Source organism: Harpia harpyja, chromosome 8 (assembly GCF_026419915.1).
Source record: "Harpia harpyja isolate bHarHar1 chromosome 8, bHarHar1 primary haplotype, whole genome shotgun sequence".
Taxonomy (NCBI): domain Eukaryota; kingdom Metazoa; phylum Chordata; class Aves; order Accipitriformes; family Accipitridae; genus Harpia; species Harpia harpyja.
In genome coordinates, this window is record NC_068947.1 from 13,819,945 (window position 1) to 13,838,159 (window position 18,215).

The following is an 18,215-nucleotide window of genomic DNA, read 5'->3' on the forward strand; positions in this document are numbered from 1 at the left end:
TGACTAATGTGGCAAGATCGCGTGCTTAATACTTGGGAAAGCACTCCCATTCCTAATCCCTTTCTTTTATATGGGAATTAATATTTGCCTTAGGAGGAGGAACCAACCAGTCATTTTAGGATGCACATACTAAGGCATTTTAAAGAAGGGGAGAAAATTCAACAGATTCAGATTCAGATTCAACAAGGCTAAGTGCCAGGTCCTGCATTTGAGTCACAACAACCCCATGCAATGCTACAAGTTTGGGAAAGAGTGGCTGGAAAGCTGCCTGGCAGAAAAGGACCTGGGGGTGTTGGTCAATAGCTGGCTGAATATGGGCCAGCCTGTGCCCAGGTGGCCAAGAAGGCCAACGGCATCCTGGCTTGTATCAGAAATAGTGTGGCCAGCAGGACTAGGGAAGTGATTGTTCCCCTGTACTCAGCACTGGTGAGGCCGCACCTTGAGTACTGTGTTCAGTTTTGGGCCCCTCACTACAGGAAAGACACTGAGGTGCTGGAGTGTGTCCAAAGAAGAGCAACAAAGCTGGTGAAGGGTCTAGAGAACAAGTCTTATGAGGAGCAGCTGAGGGAACTGGGTTGTTTAGCCTGGAGAAAAGGAGGCTGAGGGGAGACCTTATCGCTCTCTACAACTACCTGAAAGGAGGTTGTAGCGAGGTAGGTATCGGTCTCTTTTCCTAAGTAATGAGTGATAGGATGAGAAGAAATGGCCTCAACTTGCACCAGGGGAGGTTTAGGTTGGATATTAGGAAAAATTTCTTCACCAAAAGTGTTGTCAAGCACTGGAACAGGTTGTCCAGGGAAGTGGTTGAGTCACCATCCCTGGAGGTATTTAAAAGATGTGCACACATGGCACTTAGGGACATGGTTTAGTGGTGGACTTGGCAGTGTTACGTTTGCGGTTGCACTCAATAATCTTAAAGATCTTTTCCAGCCTAAATGATTCTATGATTCTATTCATTTTAACTGGAAAAAGAGCAAGCCTCCTAACTTGCCTACATCCCGTAATGTTAATACATTCACATCCAAAAAGATAAGTGAGCACACAAAACTGTGGTAACAAAATACTTTACTAAAATATCATACATTGAATAGCTAGCTCAGCATTCTCATGTTCTATGCAAATAATGCAAATATTGTCACGCATTTTATATTTACATTATATAGTAACCCGCAAAAATCCAAGAAGAGCAGCATTCCTGACAGATCCATTGCAGACAGTTAGCCCTTGTGTTCCATTCAGCTTTTACGTAAGGCAAATGTTTCGTTACAAAAAATCTGTATTCTCGAAAGTGCCTAGAAGGGTTATACCTCCTCAGTAATACCGAACCAGATGAGATGTGTGACCAAATCCTTCATGGACATTTTTGAAAATCCTAACCTAAACTAAGAATGTGTTAGTTGATGAGTTAGAGTTGTGAAAAATGCATTCATTTTTCTATATTCAAAAACTGACCTTGTGTTGGAAGAAAGAGTATGCTGAAATGCAGAACTCTAACCAGCTCTAAGACACTATCAGCTCTGCTGATTTTTACACTCCTTCCTACTAAATGAGAAGCAATGGAGTAACTTTTCAGAGTAACTTTTCAAAGCTATTCATAAAAAACTGATATAATGATCATCTGACCCAGAAAGCATAAAAATGTAGGATAGTGCACTACTTTTACAGATAAACTGCCCCAAAATTACCTAAATTCTTTTATTAGCCTATACAAAATTTTAAAAATAACTATATGTACACTGCAGTATTGTGTTTACAGTTCTAGTTATATTTCCAGTCTTTTTGTGATGGTCTTTTGTACGAAAATACACATAATTTGGCAAAAGGCCACTAATATCTTTTGATTGTGTTAAAAGTCATGATCTGAGGCCTAAGCTGCAAAAGCTAATTTCATTTAGCTGATACATATAAACTGATTAGCACAGTGGCTTTGTTAAATAAATGAATTTGCCTTACATGCAATCATCTACTTTTCTTAAATCACCTTTTCCAGCAGGATAACTTTATATTTTAAGTAATTAATTATTCATTTACTATATTCTTATTCAAAGCAGCCTACTGAATGGAGAGAATTATGAAATCAATTTCTAATTTATGCAAGCACAAAGAAAATCATATGTTGAGGAAAATAATGTGCAGCAAGCTAAAGCATTCACTTGGGAAGCTAATTTGCAAAAAGGAGAGGAACAGTCTATCTGAATCCATAACATTTCAAGCTGTACTTATTTCCTCCTCATCAGAGATTTAGCAGTGATAAGCCAAATGCTTCAGATGATAGGCAGGCCATTAGACGCTTAACAACATATATTCAGTGGGGACAAAATATTTCGAATACAGTAATAAAGAGAGGCATCTTGCATGAGCTACTTAAGTTACAAGTAGACTCCCTGGAAACAGTATCCAGAATGGGATGGTTTCTTAAAACATGCCTGAGGAACTTATTCCCAGTTCCATGGTAGCTGTGAATTTAGCCCCAAAAACATAGTGGTAGCATCTGCAAATGTGATTAACAAAGAATAGCACCACCTTCCCAGTCAGTAGGTATATTCAAGTAATTAGGAACACTCCTGACCTAAAATAAAAGCCACAGTCAGGAAGTCTAGCAGAACTTGCCCCTCAAGTGTAACTTTTTTTATGATGATACAAAGCTACAAACTGCTCAGATAAGACATATTTTAGTGCCACTCACAAGCAGCCACTGTTCAGGGAAGCAACCCAAAATACTGTTTCCTAATGGGAGACTTCACCCTTTGGCCACGAACTCAGCCTGACAGAAGACCAGCAGCTGCACCATCCCAGGAGCCACGTGCCACAATACTTCTTGGATTTCAACACCTAGTGGAGGTGAACAAGTCAACACATCTGTACATAAAAGAATAGCTATTCTGCTGAGATACAGGCTCCCTGGTACTGCACAGCTGGACTGGTCCTGCCAGCTGAGATAAGGTTGGCATCAGGCACAGAGGTGGAAGTGAGACCCACAAGGGACTGCAGGATTATTTCTCTCAGAACAAGAAGAAGTAAGGATGAACATTATGCTGCATTATGCTGTCCCAGCTCAGAGACCCTCTACCCCACAAAAGAGGGAGCTAGAAGAGGCCAGGAAGCATTCCTTTATGCTCAACACCTTTCCATAAGTTAAAGCAATAGCCAGCTTGCACCTTGGGTACAATAGCAATGAATGGCAAAAAGACATTTCTGCAGGTTACATGGAAAGAACAGTGATTAAAATGCTGTTGCTAGGCTTTATCAGTCTGACCCACTGCACCTACCGAAAGCAGCGGCAAAAGCAGATGTGCTACAGCAGGGCTTTGAGTCCAAGGGCAGATACACCTGCAAAGTTGGCATGGGAGGCAGAAAGATGCTGTTCAGCCCAGAGCTGGGCTGCCCACCCCCTGGCACAGGGTATGCGCTAGGGAAAGGCAAACACCTCCTTGGTTACCCACCCGACCACCTGGACAGCCATATCCCTGCAAACACCATATATGCAGCTATTTTCTGAATGGGAAACTTATTCTACCAAATAAACAAACATTATTTCTTTCATCATCAGTTGTTCAAAAATAAGTGCATGAGCTCAGGTTACTCTACATCAGAAGAAAATAAATAATATATTATTACCATTATTAAACACTTTTCAGGATGAGGCGTATTCCTGCTGAAAATATTTATCCTGCTCTTCAGACACAGGCAAGTAAAAAGAGACCCTTGGACAGTCCTCACAAACTTCAATAAAAAGAAAAGAAATAATAAAAAACAAATAATGCCAAAGTAATAAAATATCTTTCCCTGTCTTTCCTCCATGTTTTTTACCATATTCAGTATACGTCCCCACCCCCAATGCCCTGCCCTGCTATCCCGGTGCAGTGTCTGGCCCTGGGTCCCCTCACTGGGCCTGATCCTGACCCCCACCTGTCATCACCAGGGCCCAGCCATCACTGGCTTGACCTCAAACCTACCTCATCACCATGATACTGCCTTATGATCGGGACTCTTGGTTGGACATGGCCACTATCTGTCGGTCTGAACTGCTCCCTCGCATGAGTGTCTGGGGCTGAGCCCTCCCGGCTGTTGGATCCCTTCAGCTCCTGGCTTATCTTCCCCTAGGGAGCAGCCCCACTTTTGCTGCTCTCTGAAAAATACATTTCACACATAGTATAGGCATTCAATACTTCTTTGCTGATAAAACTGGCCTTTTGTTTGTGTGAAAGTAAATCAAATAGGAGTATTGCATAAGGCATGATTTTATGAACTCCTTTCTCCCTCCCCATAGCCCAAATGTATTTTTAACAGCATCTACTCTAAAGACTCAATTCCTTATCTCTGAAACCTACAAACATCCTAGTGATTTCATGAGTCTTTGCTTGGTAATGAAATAAGAAAGGAGGCTCCGAGCCTGAATGATTACTTGGGTATATTTTCCCACTAGGTCTTGTTTAAAAAAGAAAAATCCTCCTGCCTTCTCCCTTATACACCCAGTTCCTCATAGGGAAAAATGTCTAAATCAGATGTACTGTTTAGCTCACTGTAAGTGACTCTTGTTTAGCCTTGGCAAACCATTTACAGCAGCTTGCAAACAATCAAAGTGAGGCACAAATGTAAAAGATGTCTCCGGGGTCTATTTCAGAAGAAAGACCAGGACACTCTCCACTGAGCATGGATCTGGCTCTATCACGTATCATTTTCAGCAGGAGGCACGTATAGGGAAACAGTTGCAGTAACCTTACACATTCACCGCGTGACCTGCAGTACCAAAGGTTGTCCCAAGAGCGCTGCATGGGCAACTTCTTCCATCTCTGCAAAAAAATTTGTGTAGACTGATGGAGGGATCTGTGCCAGTATGCAGTTCTGCCCACACAGAGCTGGCTGCAAGGGCAGGGCTGCAGTTCCCTGTGCCAGCAGGGGAACATCCTGACAGCTACCTGTTCTCGAATGCCTGCACAGATGGGTGCAAATTCAGTAATCTGCCAAAGGGGACCAGGAAGACGGTGCAAATTTTCTTCTCTGAACAAAAGTACTTTCACTTTTAGGTTGGCACCGCAGAAATGTTCCCAGTCCTGTAACAGCAAGATCTGGAGGGCAGATTTGCAGGCCTGCAACTTTCAGATAAAAATAATAGTAGAGAAGGGATGCAAAGAGGTGGGAGTGAATGGGAGCAAAAGAGGTTTGCACGTTCTTGGGCAGAAATAGAATTTAAATAACCATTAAAAATGTCTTTAACGTGATGGATCTGCAGTTAATTGGGAGTTTTGCTGGAGTCAAGGGCAGCCCTGTAAATGCAGAGCATTTCAGTTTGTTAATTCAAGCAGGGAAGGTGCTAGAGCCTTCCTCCGTGATTTTCTGTCACTAAGTGATTCCAGTAGCTCAGCTGCTCAGATGGTTCTACTTCATGGCACATCACAATTTTCTTAAAGCGAGAAACAGAGAACCTAATCCTTTCTGGAAAAAACGTCTGCTCTGAATGAAGCTCCTCCAGCCGAATTTTTAATTTGGCAAGGCACAGTCCTATGAATACATCCTCCAGTTTAATGAACGAAACACTCTCTGAAACATTATAGATCTGACTAGCAACATCGGTGGATAAAACATAGCCAGTGCCAGAACAAAATGGTGGGTAGGTCTTTTCTGGATACTCTTCTCTACTCACATACCACTTACTCCCTCTTGTCCGTATGGGGTATTCATGCAGTTTTAAAAAGCCTGTGAAGAACCTAGTGGTCCTTTTTTTCCTTAGAAGAAGCTCAGTGAGGTAAAAAACATTGACAAACACATCTGTGTCGGTCTTCATCACAAAGCTGGACTGGTAACAAAATCTGTGAATCCATTCAATTCCCATCATGGTCTTCAAAGTCAAATTGTAATACGTGTCAGTAAAATTCTTTTGAATAATGTCTTTAAACTGCTGGCTTTCAGCAGCAATATCAGCCTGCTGGCTGAGATTCACGGTGCTTCCCAGGAGGAAGTATGTCACCAGGCGCTTGCCGGCAACTGTTCTCTCCTTCCCCCAGGTTTGCCGGATGGCCATCCTTGCATTAAGGTTGTGGTACGAGGATGTCACAAGCAGGACGAGGAAAGGAGGGTTCTTATGGCAGTCTATATCCGGGAGCTTCAAGAAGTTTCCTCCGATTCTCCTAAAAGTCTCTATGGGGAATATGTAATCCTGGCTGTTTTCACAGAATATGCAGAATTCAGTCAAATTGTTGTAAAAAACCCAGAAGCTAGCACAGCTGAGTCCTATGAGGCAAACAAACAGCCTGAATTTCCTGAAATCCATCTGAAAGAAACAAGAAGGAACAGCACATTAAAAAAAAAATCTCATTCCTTTCAGTGCCGTATACCAAACTCCCAGTGTAGGGATTTAAAGACAGGTCATCTCTAATTGAAAGCTACCTATTTCAGGGCACTCGCCCACACGCATTTCTCTTAATATCATTCCCACAAGATGTTCTGCTGGCAATCAAATCCACACTCATGCTTACTTGAATCTGCCCCCCAAGCCAGCATATCCTCAAAAATCCACACAAGGATGTCCACTGATACCAGGTTACCCTGGCTGATGCCTCAGACCTCCTCCCCATTTTCGGCATCTTACAAACCATGACTTAGACCCACCAGGGCTCTCACAAGCCAGAGTGAAGAAGAAGTAGGTATGTGCCCATATCAGATGAGAGAGAATAACAGCAATAGGGTTTTTTTTAAATACCATGTTTCTCCATTTGTTTGAAAAGTGCCTCTGTCCCAGAGCCAGCAAGTGCTGTCCAGCTGGCAGACCCAGCCAGGTTCCTCCCATCTTCATCTTCTTTGCGTCCTGTGGGGCTCTTGCAGCAACCCAGAAACTTCTCCCAATCTTTTTGCTGGAGGGGCCATGAGTCACATATTTGTCATTGGGTTAGCTGCTCAGAAAAAAAACCAACAGTGGGCCAGATTATTTGGATGTTTCACCTTTTTCAGAGTTTAGGTGACTCACTAGGGTATGCTGAGGTGAGAAGGGGGTTGTCTGTACCCTCCTCTCCTTTCTAGGTGAAAGAAATCCAAACAATAACAACAATGTTCATTCATTCATCCTTGTAACAGATTATATGTGCTGCGTATCTGGTTACAAATCTAGTATAAATTTTGAGAGAGAAAAATTATCAAGCAAACCCAAAAAGGTCACAGTGCCAAAAAAATTACACATCACCATAAATTAACCTGGTGGGAAGACTATAAATCTTCAGTTACTCATTCCATTAACCCACAGGCCCACCAACTACTATTTTAGAGCACTAGGATGGGGGAATTTTTACCAGGGGGAAGGGCATTCCCCCTTTCTTAATGAAGAACTGGATCTGGCTTCCCATCTAAAAATACAGCAAACCAAGTTTACAGTCCCCAGAGCTGTAGATTTCATGGAAATTTGATCTCTGCCTTCCGACCAGGAACGTTCTGCCTAGACTCCCCAAAACCACGTTAGTGCCCTCCTTTTGCTCAAATTCCCCCTTCCAAGCAATGAAAAGGTTTTGCGTTGCAGGCTTAAGTTCATTTTAAAGTCCAGCCAGGTGTTCCTGGGACCAAATTCAGCTCATTTTACCCATAAGAATAGTCCCATTAACTTCAGTTGCTATTCTCAAAAGCATGAAACAAACAGAACTGGAGTCCTGGTTTACTGAAATTCCTCCCACAGTGTAATGCATTTTTGCAATGATTCACTAATGATTTTTGAAAATATTTCAAAAGTTCACCTTTCTTCTGCCATTTATATTTAAATTAACTTTGTCTTTAAATAGAGTGTTCCTCAGATCTGTTTTTTCTCATATGTATAGCTCACAGTAGTCTTGCAATTAACTCAAAAATTGCTTTAATTAAATACCTATGTAAAATTGTGCAAGAATATACATATGCATACATATATATATACACACACACAAAAGATTATACAAAAATCTGCTCTGCATCTGTTCTCATGTTCATTAGTGGCCTGGGAGGAAGAACATGAATATCCTGAAAATAGTGTTTTCAGGAAAGGTTGGTGTTCTGAGGTTGACGACAGAGCTGCAGAAGAGGTTCGCTCCTGTCACCAGCTCTCACAAGACTGTCTGAGGGTCTGACACTTCTCTGTCACAGGAATTCCAGAACATGTACAAACAGAAATCCTTCAAATACTGAAGTCACAAAGTAATTGAGAGCAATTTTGTATTAAAACCTTTTCAGAAATACTTAAGAGCAAGAAACCATGACATAATATGCTCATTTTACCAGATTTCAGTAGAATCAGACTAATGTGACTTGACCATATTTACTTCTTTCTTGTTTCTGGGTTTGTGTACTGGTAACAGATCTAAAAAAAAATTTAAAATGTCCCTGTTTTGGATGGCTGGGAGAGCAACCTCCCAATGTTCTGGCACATGTTTACCATTCTGCCTATCCAGAGCCAGACTGTCTTCCTTTTTCACTCCATGTATGAAGGAGCATACTTTATACAGATATATAAACACACACACAATTTATGTAAATTGTAAAACATATTTTATAAATTTTGCAAATCACACATATGTACATGTATCATTTCACAGCAGGTCCCTGCCTACCACCAGCGGGTAGGCAGTGGCCTTAATAAAAAACATACACTTCCTGGAGCAAAGTCTCATTTGGTTTTGACGGTGTGAAGGCTGGAAAATCGTAGCTTTTGTCATCGGTTTAATCACCAAAAGCACATTCGGGCTTATCTGGAACTGGTAGGAATGGTGTTCTTTTTTTCACAAATGAAACATTTGCAATTACCCACAGAGGTTTTTGTGGAAGGGATTGGGGGGGAGGGCTTGCGAGGACCTGGATCACACCAGTAGCACCTTGGGCGTTCCCAGTTAAGAGCGAGCCATCCAGATAACATGCTGCACCCTGCTCCAGGGACTTACACTGAGCCCTTGTCCCGTCCCTCCCCTCACCTGCAAACAGCAGGTTTAGATTCCTAGGTGAAGCAAATTCTCCACCTGCCCCTACTGCCTGAGAGAACTGCTATATATGAAGTACATATGGAGAACAATGGCTTCTGTTATATTTCAACAAGACAACATGGCTGTGACTGCATTTAGCAAAACCGTCACCATCCAACCTAAAGTATCTTGCTCTACAGCAGAGATATGAACATAGGTTAGGTGTGACAAGGCCTGTGGTTTCTAAATTATCTGTCACTGTATCTTTCCTCCTTTGCCTGCATCTGACAAACAATCTTGTGATTCAAGATTTCCAGCCTGCATGCACGTATCTCCATGGAACAGTCCTGGAGATGTTAATACAGAGGGAACAGTAAGTCTACAGGAGGTGGTCCAGAAAGCAGTGGAGAATTACCAGCAACCAATCGCTTTTCTAGAGGTCATTTTGAACAGCATCCTGTATTTTTGCATCACATTTTACAGAAAATCCTTTTCCATGATGGCATACTTGATTTTTCTCGCTGATCTGAGTCATAAATTGCAGTTTGTAATTATCCCAAAGCTTTTTCCATCTTCCATTGTTCCAACTGCAAAATATTTTATGATGTAGGGCATTGCCAAAAAATTACCTGCTTTGTGTCCTAGAGAGCAGTTTGTTTAACCTGACTGGCACGGTGTCTCATGGCTCTGTGCAGATCCAAACGAGGTTCACACAAAAGCCTGGGACCCAAGCAACGTGGGCTACAGGAGCCTGCAGCCTGGCGCCTGAAATGAACACATGAAGAAAAGAAGGTAGTTAAGGTCTGTGATCCAAATCAGTCGAACTGCAGCCCTCTACTTTGCAAGTACCTATTTCCACCAGTGGCATGAACTTCCTCCTGTGTTCTGCCATGTTAAGCAGATTGGCTCTAGTGTCTCTCTGTTCACACCACTGACCTTTGTGTAACTCCATATTGCATGGTGGTAGGGCCATGGTAACTCCTGTGACAAGGCCTAGTTATTACATCAAAATTCATCCGACACCTCCTTTAGGTCTGTTAATAATTATCTAAACAGCACCAAGAGATCAAGACTATAAAGCCACATAGATCAGGAAAAGCAATCTGGCCCGAGGCAGAGAGAGGTAAGTAGGTCTAGAGTCCCCCTGAGAAACAGATTCAAAATATCAATTTAACGAAATAAAGTTTTCTTAATTTTTCTGGGGCAAAGCTACAGTCATGCCACTGAGTTCAGTGGATGATTGGCATTGGCTTTGCATTGAGGTCACACACATCAGCCGGGGAATGACGTGAACTGCCAATGACCAAAGTTCTTCTGACCATCTGCAAGAGTTGCCGCTTTGTCAACAGAGACACAAGCAGCTGCGACAAGGCAGACCAAAAGCAGAGGCGTGACCTAAGCGTGTAAACAGGAGTTACGTCCTCAAATACTGCACAGTTAAGGTCGGCAGCGATATTCCCATTTTCCTTTCCTAATAATCAAAGGTAACATGTGCCCTGGTATAAGTACTAATTATACCTGCTAACTTTTGATTTTCCTTGGAATAAAGCCTCTAAATTGCTTTCTCAGAAGCTCAGCAGGACACAAAGAGGGATTAAACATGCATAGATAATAAGAAAATGTCAAGTACAGCAGGAAACATTTATTTTTTCCTAAATACAAGCATTTCAGAGGAGCAGCGGCCAGCTTAGAGCTCTCAAAGATGACGTCGTCGTGTCCCAAGGTTAGAGTGACTCAGGTTCATGGCTTTTCTTTGTCAGAATTAAGGTGAAACGACACCAGGGGAGTTTAAACAACAATTAACATTCATTCAACCTAGCTGACCTTGTCCAAGTACAAGTGAACTTATCAATATGAACCTTGCATCATGTCATTAAGATGCTGTTTGAAAAGAGAAGGGAGGTGTAGAAAAAGAAGCAGAAAAAGGAAAATGAAACTGTGTCAGAAGGAGAGCCCTCCCATTGAGTCAGGAGGTTCAGAGCGGACCCCCTTGCTTTCTGGACTCCTTCTCAAAGAGGAGCCCGGGGCGGCTAGATCCACTCCTAGTCTCAGACTTGGTCATTGGTTTATGTTTAAAAGGATGAGGTGTAGGAACTGTGGGGGAGAGAGAGAGAGAGAGAGAGAGAAAGAAAGAAAGGAAGAAAGAGAAAGAAAGAAGGAAAGGAAGGAAGAAGGAAGAGAGAGAAAGAAAGAAAGAGAGAGGAAAAGGGTTTCACCAGTCCTGGGTCCAGTGTTGGTCCAGCCAACCTAGAGATCCAGTTCCAGAGGGAGTGCACTGAGAACTCATTCTCCCTTCTTTTATAGTCGGTGGTCTCGACATGCACAGTTCACGTTTCCAGGATTCTCTGGAATCGGTCTGGAGCTTGGGGGGGCTATTGGGGAGTTGCCTCTCTCTCCCTGCTGGCATGACTGCTTAAGACAGAAGCGCAGTCCCATCCTCTGTGTGGCCTCCTCCTCCAGGCGCATACGCTGTGCTTCTTCTCATGGTCGCTTAAGATAAGGAATTGCGGCTTTGGAGAAGCATGGTCCCACCCTCCGTGGGGCCCTCTCCTCCAGCCACATTTTCCTGTTCACACAACTCCAGCACTTTTACAGAGGCTGTCTTCTCCACCAAAGCTCTTTAGCAAATGTTTGAGACATTGACTGTAATTTGTCAGACTGTCACAGACGTCTCTGGCAAGGCAGTGGGTTCAGCAGTGGCTGGGCCACTGTTTTTACAGGGAGACACGCAGGTAGCTGGGTTTCCCCCTTAGCCCAAGCTCGGAAGTCAAGGAGGGATGACCAGGTGCCTCTGGCCCAGCAGCTTTTGCCTGTCCCCCCCACTCCTGGAGCAGGACGCTGCCCAGCGCCTGCCAGACCTTGTCAGGAACAGCAGCACCCACTCAGGCCCCACACAGGACTACCAAAAACAGTGGTGGTGAACCTCTACTCGAAATAAGGGGTCGCACGAGGACAGACCCTGCCTCGTCCTCTGGGAGCACTGGCTGGCTCCTCCTGTCCCATGCGCTCGGTGGCAGCATCCTACGGAGCCTTGTGAGCCGGTGGTGCCATTTCCAACCGAAAGAACTGCATGCAAACAGCTACCGAGGTGATGAGGCTGAATGTCTCCTTCCTGGCACTTTGAAATGCCACTTTCCAGAGGGAGGTTTTTATGGCAACATGTATTAACAATGTCCTTGCCCAAACCAAATGTCAAGATGTGCAGGCAAGAAGGATGGAAACCTAAAAAGGGTACAGGACAAGGGAAAAGCTTTTTCTGCCGCCCTTACTGTCAGACCATGGAAAACCTTTTTCCCTCTGCTACCTCCCACCAGCCTCTGCTATCAGGATTGTCTCTCCTTGTCAGTCTGTCAGTGAGTCAAAGCAAGACATTGTTCCTCTGCCTAGTACATGCCAGTTTCTATCATTTAATCACTGAGTTGCTATGCACTTTATTTACAGCCAAATCCTCTCCCTTTTTTTCTTTCTTTTTTTCCTTTTTCTTCTTTCTTTTTTTTTCCTTTTTTTTGGGGGGGGGGGAGTCGTTTTTTGTCTCTTTGGGGTTTTTGTCACTTTTTTTTGCAATGCTGCTTGGGGAGTTAGCTTTCCCAGCTCCTCCCCAGGCGCCTCTGTGCTACCCCCAGCCTGCCATGATGGGGTGTGCATGGGGAGAGGTGCTCTGAGAGGTGGGTGGTTTTGATGCTTAAAATAAGCCTCTGGCTCTCCAGAAAGGCCACAATGTTTTACAGCCGGGGAGCTGACTCTGGGGAGTGGGTGAGCCATTCGCCCACGGTCACAGACCCACGGCAGGAGTCCCCATCTCCAAACCCTAAGCGATCAATTAGACAACAGATAGAAAAGGAGCATTATTGTTACTGATTTGCAAATCCTACTATGTTGCCTGGCTTGTGCTCTGTCATTATGTTACTAATACCCATTTCGCTGATTGACCCTGTAACTTTAACAGCAGATTGAATCTCTTTTGTAGAAGGTTGGGCTGGTTTTATTTACTACTTTAGATTTTAATAAGAAAAGAAAAGAAATAATTTTTTAAAAAAGATGAAGAGTAGAAACAAGTCAAGCTGTGAATTTAATAGTTCTAGGGGAAAAAACGTATTAGAGTGATAATTTAAATTTTAGATTAATATTAATCGCAATGAATTGTCATGCATATATACATAATACAGTTCTATACAGATATATTCATACAACTGTATTGGTTTTAGCAGTGTGACCAACACAGCCTAACACTGGTATACTTATAATAAGCAAAGAACCTTTTTTCCCAGCAATCAAAGAAAAACCATGACCAAAAAAAAAAGAGACTTTAAAATATAAACTGGTTAAAATTCAGTAACTGAGTAAAGGTCCCTGAAAGGTTCACCCACATGCCCCAGATCTCCTCCCATCATGCTATGACAGAGGCAGTTTCAGAAGAGCCACCTACACGCTGTGACTCCTTAACCTTATCGCTTCAAAGAAAAGTTTCCACCATTTCCTTCTCTGAATCACGTTTTCTGTACTACAGAGGGTAATGTACTTGTGGCTAACCACAGTGCCAGCACATGCATAGAAACATAACCTTAACACGGCAGCTCTCTCAGAGGCAATGCAGAAGCGTAGAAGGGGTTTTGCATGCAGCATTCACCCATTAAAGGGTGCATCCTTATTATTACAAGGGAAAGAACAAACATTTGCGTGTCTCATCCACTGGAAAACACAGTCTTTCCAGTTCAGATACAGAAGTGTCACCTCAGGTGTGGAGATTTCCATTACTAAAATGGCTGCAATGGCCCAGACCAGAGGTCCACATGGCCTCTGGGTTCTGCCAGAGACTACTCGGGCCACCGATGCCTAAAGGAGAATAAAGATCATAGTGAGCGTATTCTCACAGAGGGAAGGCATTTATGGCACAGGGATCTTCTGAATCAGAGGCTGCATCTTCCTCTTTATTAAAAAAATCATCAAGAGCCATTAGCTCTCGGTGCACCTTGATCTCATCCACCCAACCATGACCACTTGCTCATGACATTCATTTGAAAAAGCCAAACAGCACCCTCAGACCAAAATGCAGTTTTTCCCTGAAAACCAGCAAAACGTTTGGCGGGAGGTGAAGTTGCTCTCATAATGTCACGGGAAAGAAGTGCTGCATCTGAAGAGTCAAAAAGAAATGTATTTCCAGGGACTTTAGCCAAGTCAAGAAAGCTTACTTCTATTTTAAAATACAATTTTGCTTTTCCAAGCTGCCTGCAAAATTCTCTTGATGAATCCGGGCCCTAGAAAGCCCACTAAAATGTCAGCTTGGATGTGTAGTAAGGCCAGATCCCTTTTCCAGGAAGGAGAAAGATGAGAAAGATGTTGCAGTGGAGGTTGCCATATGGGTTGTTAGGCACCCTGTTGCAAAGTTCAGACTACCAACACGGAGAAACTGTACAAGACAGCCATTAGAGTCCAGCCCCCGGTGCAGGTGCTTTTTGTCTTTTTAGGAGCATATTTGGACAGTTTTGACTTAATCCACTTCTACAGGCGACCCAAACACAGCTGGCAGGCAACCAGCAAAGAGGCACCCTCTCTCGTAGGCAGAGAAAACAACAATGCCTCTGGGGCGCTCCCTCCTTGTTCTCCCAGAAGGACCTTTCCTTGTCTTGGTAGTCATTTTTTCCAAACATTCAGCCTAAAAGTCTTCTCTTTCTGTCTCTGCCTTCCTTTCACCCCCTGTGTACCAAACGTTCCTTTCTGGGTTTCTCTTCAATGCTAATAGACTCGCTTCTTCTAATGCTCCCTCTATTCCTACAATAAAAATCTTCCCCCATCTTCTGTTTATCACTGATGCTAATGAGCATATTTAACTTTTATAAGAATTGCCTCATGAATCAGCAATTTTACTACAGTTACTATTTTACTTGCTATATTCCAAACTCCAGATCTCACCGAAGATGAGCAATTGTCCACGATGGGATGAATCAGAGCAACTTTACCCTATATAAACCCATGGTTCATTGTGCTGAACAGGAAGAAAAATCCGAGTCACAGCCACACTCTTATCTTCATAAACAAATAAAGCAATGAGAAAAAATTCTGCTTTAAGCTCTTGCTGTCAATGCTAGGACTCCAAAAGCCTGATTCTCTGAGCTATAGAAGCACCATTCTTCAGAAATTGTATGTCTGTGTCCCCCCCCAAAATTATTTATTGCACCCTCATTTACAAGTAGTGTTACTCATTGGATTTTTTATCTTAATGAGAAAAAAAAATCAACCTTAAAATAGTATTTCAGACAGGATGAGGGTCTTGCTCTTCTCCCTCAGAAGCAAACTCAAGATACACAGAGTAAGAAGTAAAAGAGCACTGCAGAGACAAGATAGCTATGCAGATTGTACAAAAAGTGTTCAAAACAGGAAAAATTACCAATAAAGACATTCCAACGTCACTCATAAATCTTTCATAAAGACAGTGCTGATCAGCCCTGCCAATACCATTGTAGGGTAAGGACTTGTCAGGATGCTACCTTTCAGATGTTTTTTTCCCTATTTTAAGCTGGGGCAACACTTGCACGGAGTAGGTAAGCCTGGTGCTCGTGCCGTTCTGTGCCCTTTTGTTTCATGCTGCCACTTGGCACGCTCATTTTTTAGCGTTCGCAGCTTTATTCTTCCCCTGTCAATACAACAGTTAAACTAAGTCTTTGCATTTACATGTCTATTAAAGAAGCAGTCTGGTACTTCAGGAGGATAACGTTCCTGGGCATCATATAGTTTCCACTCAGGGCAGAGACAGCCCAGGGACAGCCACTCAGACTCCCCTCACCGCCCCGGCCCTGTGCCAAATGCTAACCAGGAGGGATGGTGTCCGGCTTCTCTTTTGATTAGCAGGGCTAAGGCAGAAAGCAGAGGAACAGAAATCCCACTGTGGGGCCATCACGCTGGCAAATACTTTGTAAAAAACTACTTGGCTTTAAAAGTGCTGATTATACACAGTAATGTTTGCAGGATCAGGCCCAACGGCTGTTTTTTTAATTCCTTACTTGTACCTCATAGATCTTCTTCTTTTTAAGTATTTTATCCAAGGTCTCAGCAAACACGCAGGACAGCGAGGAAAACACTGCCCTGTATTTGTCCTAACAAATCCTGGTCTTTATCTGGGGACAGGTTCACAGGCTGCCAAAATGTTTCCCCGTGATAAAGCGCACACTAAATCCTCTGGCAAACGCGATTCCTTATTAGTACCTTCTTACCATCAAATCAGTCTACCCCTCATGCCAATTAGCGCGATGCACCTCATCGCCCGTTTTACCAGAGGACGGGCGCTGCAGTCCGGAGCCCTCAGCCGAACCCCACGCGCCGTGGGGCCGCACGCCGCTCGGCTCGGGCGAGTGACTCCCCCGGGCAGGGAGGTCTGGACCTCGATGCTGGTTGTCCCACCTGCCGCCCCCTCTTAGCTTACTCTCCTAACCCAGCCGCGGCGGTCAGCGAGTTTCGGCAAGTCGGTGACGGGGGTCCAAGGGCGCGTCCGTGGGCAAACGGACTCCCCTGCCCACGGTCATACCTGCAGTTGGAGTTAGGGAAAGAAACGGGCACCTCCTCACCTCCGAGGCTGCAATGCTTCCTCCGGCGGCTCTGGCCGTGTTGCGCGGGAGCTGCAGCGAGCGGGCGGGCTGCCCTTCCTACCGGGGGGCACCGGCTGCACTTTGTGAAGTCTCCCCCGATCCCCCCGCAGCCCGGCCGTCCCGAGTGAAGTGGTGCATGATCGTCTGTGTCTCCTGAGCGAGAAGCGAGGGAAGGCAGCGATGCTGCAGCGGTAGCCGGAGCTCGCCGCCTGTCTCTCCCCTCTCTCCCTCCTCCCTCCCTCTCTCCCTCCCTCTCTCTGCCTCCCTCCCTCTCTCCCGGAGGTAACAGACCAACTGTACCGCTGCAGCTCCATCGGCAGGGAAGGGAAAGTTAGGAACTGTCTGCATATGTTTTTCTTTTGAATATTTTGGATGGGAGGGGGGAGGCAATGGCCTCCCAGCCGCGTGAGCAGTGCTCACGGAGCTGGAAATCGTGTCAGAGCAGAGCCAGCCCTTCCCAGCGCTGGGAAGGTTCAGCTCCATGCTCCCAATTACAGGCAACGCTGCCTTGATTTGCACAGTGGGAGAGAAATCTCCCTCTACTAAAAGGGCTGCATTGAGGCACCCTTGGAGTCACGGGATTTTCCCTGATGAGGAATGGCAATCTGGTGAAAAGGGCAAAGGGGAGCAAACACCACCCTGCGCGTGCCCCCGGGCAGCAGTGTCGGCGGGGTGGCTGCACCCATTTCCCAGTCCTCGGTCTCCACTCTCTGCCTGGCCACTTCATCGCCCCTCTCCTCAGATCCCTGTCTTTGCTTGACCCCTGACACTTTGCTGTTTGGGCACCAGCTCAGGTTCAGCACGGGGCTCGGCCCCGAGCATAGTCCAGCCTTTGCTTTAGGGCTGGTCCGAGTCCAGGCGAGATGTCCGATCCCTTTCCAGGGCCACTTTCAATACTTCTTGGTGCAAGTGGAGAAGTGCAGCATTTTTACCTTTGTATATACGCAAACTGTCCCCCAGTAATAGCAATCACTGGCAGTTTCACATGACAACAAGTATTGGAGGAAACGGCTTCAGGGAAAAACATTTCTCTCCTAAGGGCTGCAAGCTCAAGCAGAGAAGAATATTTCCAAATAAATGTTATGGATAAAGAAGCCCATTTAATAGCAAAATACCCACTAACAATTCAGGGAGTTTGAATTTCTAGCAAGAAATATTCGCTTTGATTTGTCATTGTCATTTTGAAACAGGTTGTTCTAGCACAGCATAAAAAACAAGAGACGAATCAATCACTACGGGCTCCTGGCAGCTCCCTTTCTCCTCCCCCTCCACTCCAAGGCTAGAGATGGATAGATGTAGTGAAGGAGACATAAAAAATGCTGTTTGTTTGTTCTACTTTGCAGGAGAAATACAAGTAAGAAGACAGGTTCAGATCCACTTCCAAATTTACTGCAGAGAGAACTGCTCCAAAAAAGCATGGGGGTTTGCCCCTGTGCCTCCATCTGCATGCATGACTATCTACCTCCGGTGCTCCAAGTTCCTAAAAACCCCTTTGCTTTAGTTTTGGGAAACTGCTAACTTTGTCACAGTCTGACCTACAAAGTCTGAGAGATACTGGACACACAAAAGCTTCTGCAACCAAATTTCCTGCCCTCCACCTGAACGTGGGACATTTTCCCATAAGAAATGGGAAACCAGCAGAGGGCTGGAGTTCACACCTCTACCCGCACAGCTGCTGCACATCACATCACTCACCGGCAGCCCTCGGGACAGTCCTAGCCAAAGA

General features: G+C 44.5%; 1 protein-coding gene across 1 annotated transcript; it reads right to left on the reverse strand.

Moving 5' to 3' along the window:
- Positions 1-1,048: 1,048 nt before the first annotated feature.
- B3GALT5 (beta-1,3-galactosyltransferase 5) lies at positions 1,049-9,668 on the reverse strand. The gene is made up of 3 exons (XM_052794926.1): positions 9,539-9,668; positions 6,701-6,890; positions 1,049-6,271 (listed from the first exon to the last, which is right to left on the reverse strand). The coding sequence occupies exons 2-3, from the start codon at positions 6,791-6,793 to the stop codon at positions 5,315-5,317; spliced, it is 1,050 nt and encodes a 349-aa protein (XP_052650886.1). The 5' UTR covers positions 6,794-6,890; positions 9,539-9,668; the 3' UTR covers positions 1,049-5,314.
- Between the last annotated feature and the right edge of the window lie 8,547 nt (positions 9,669-18,215).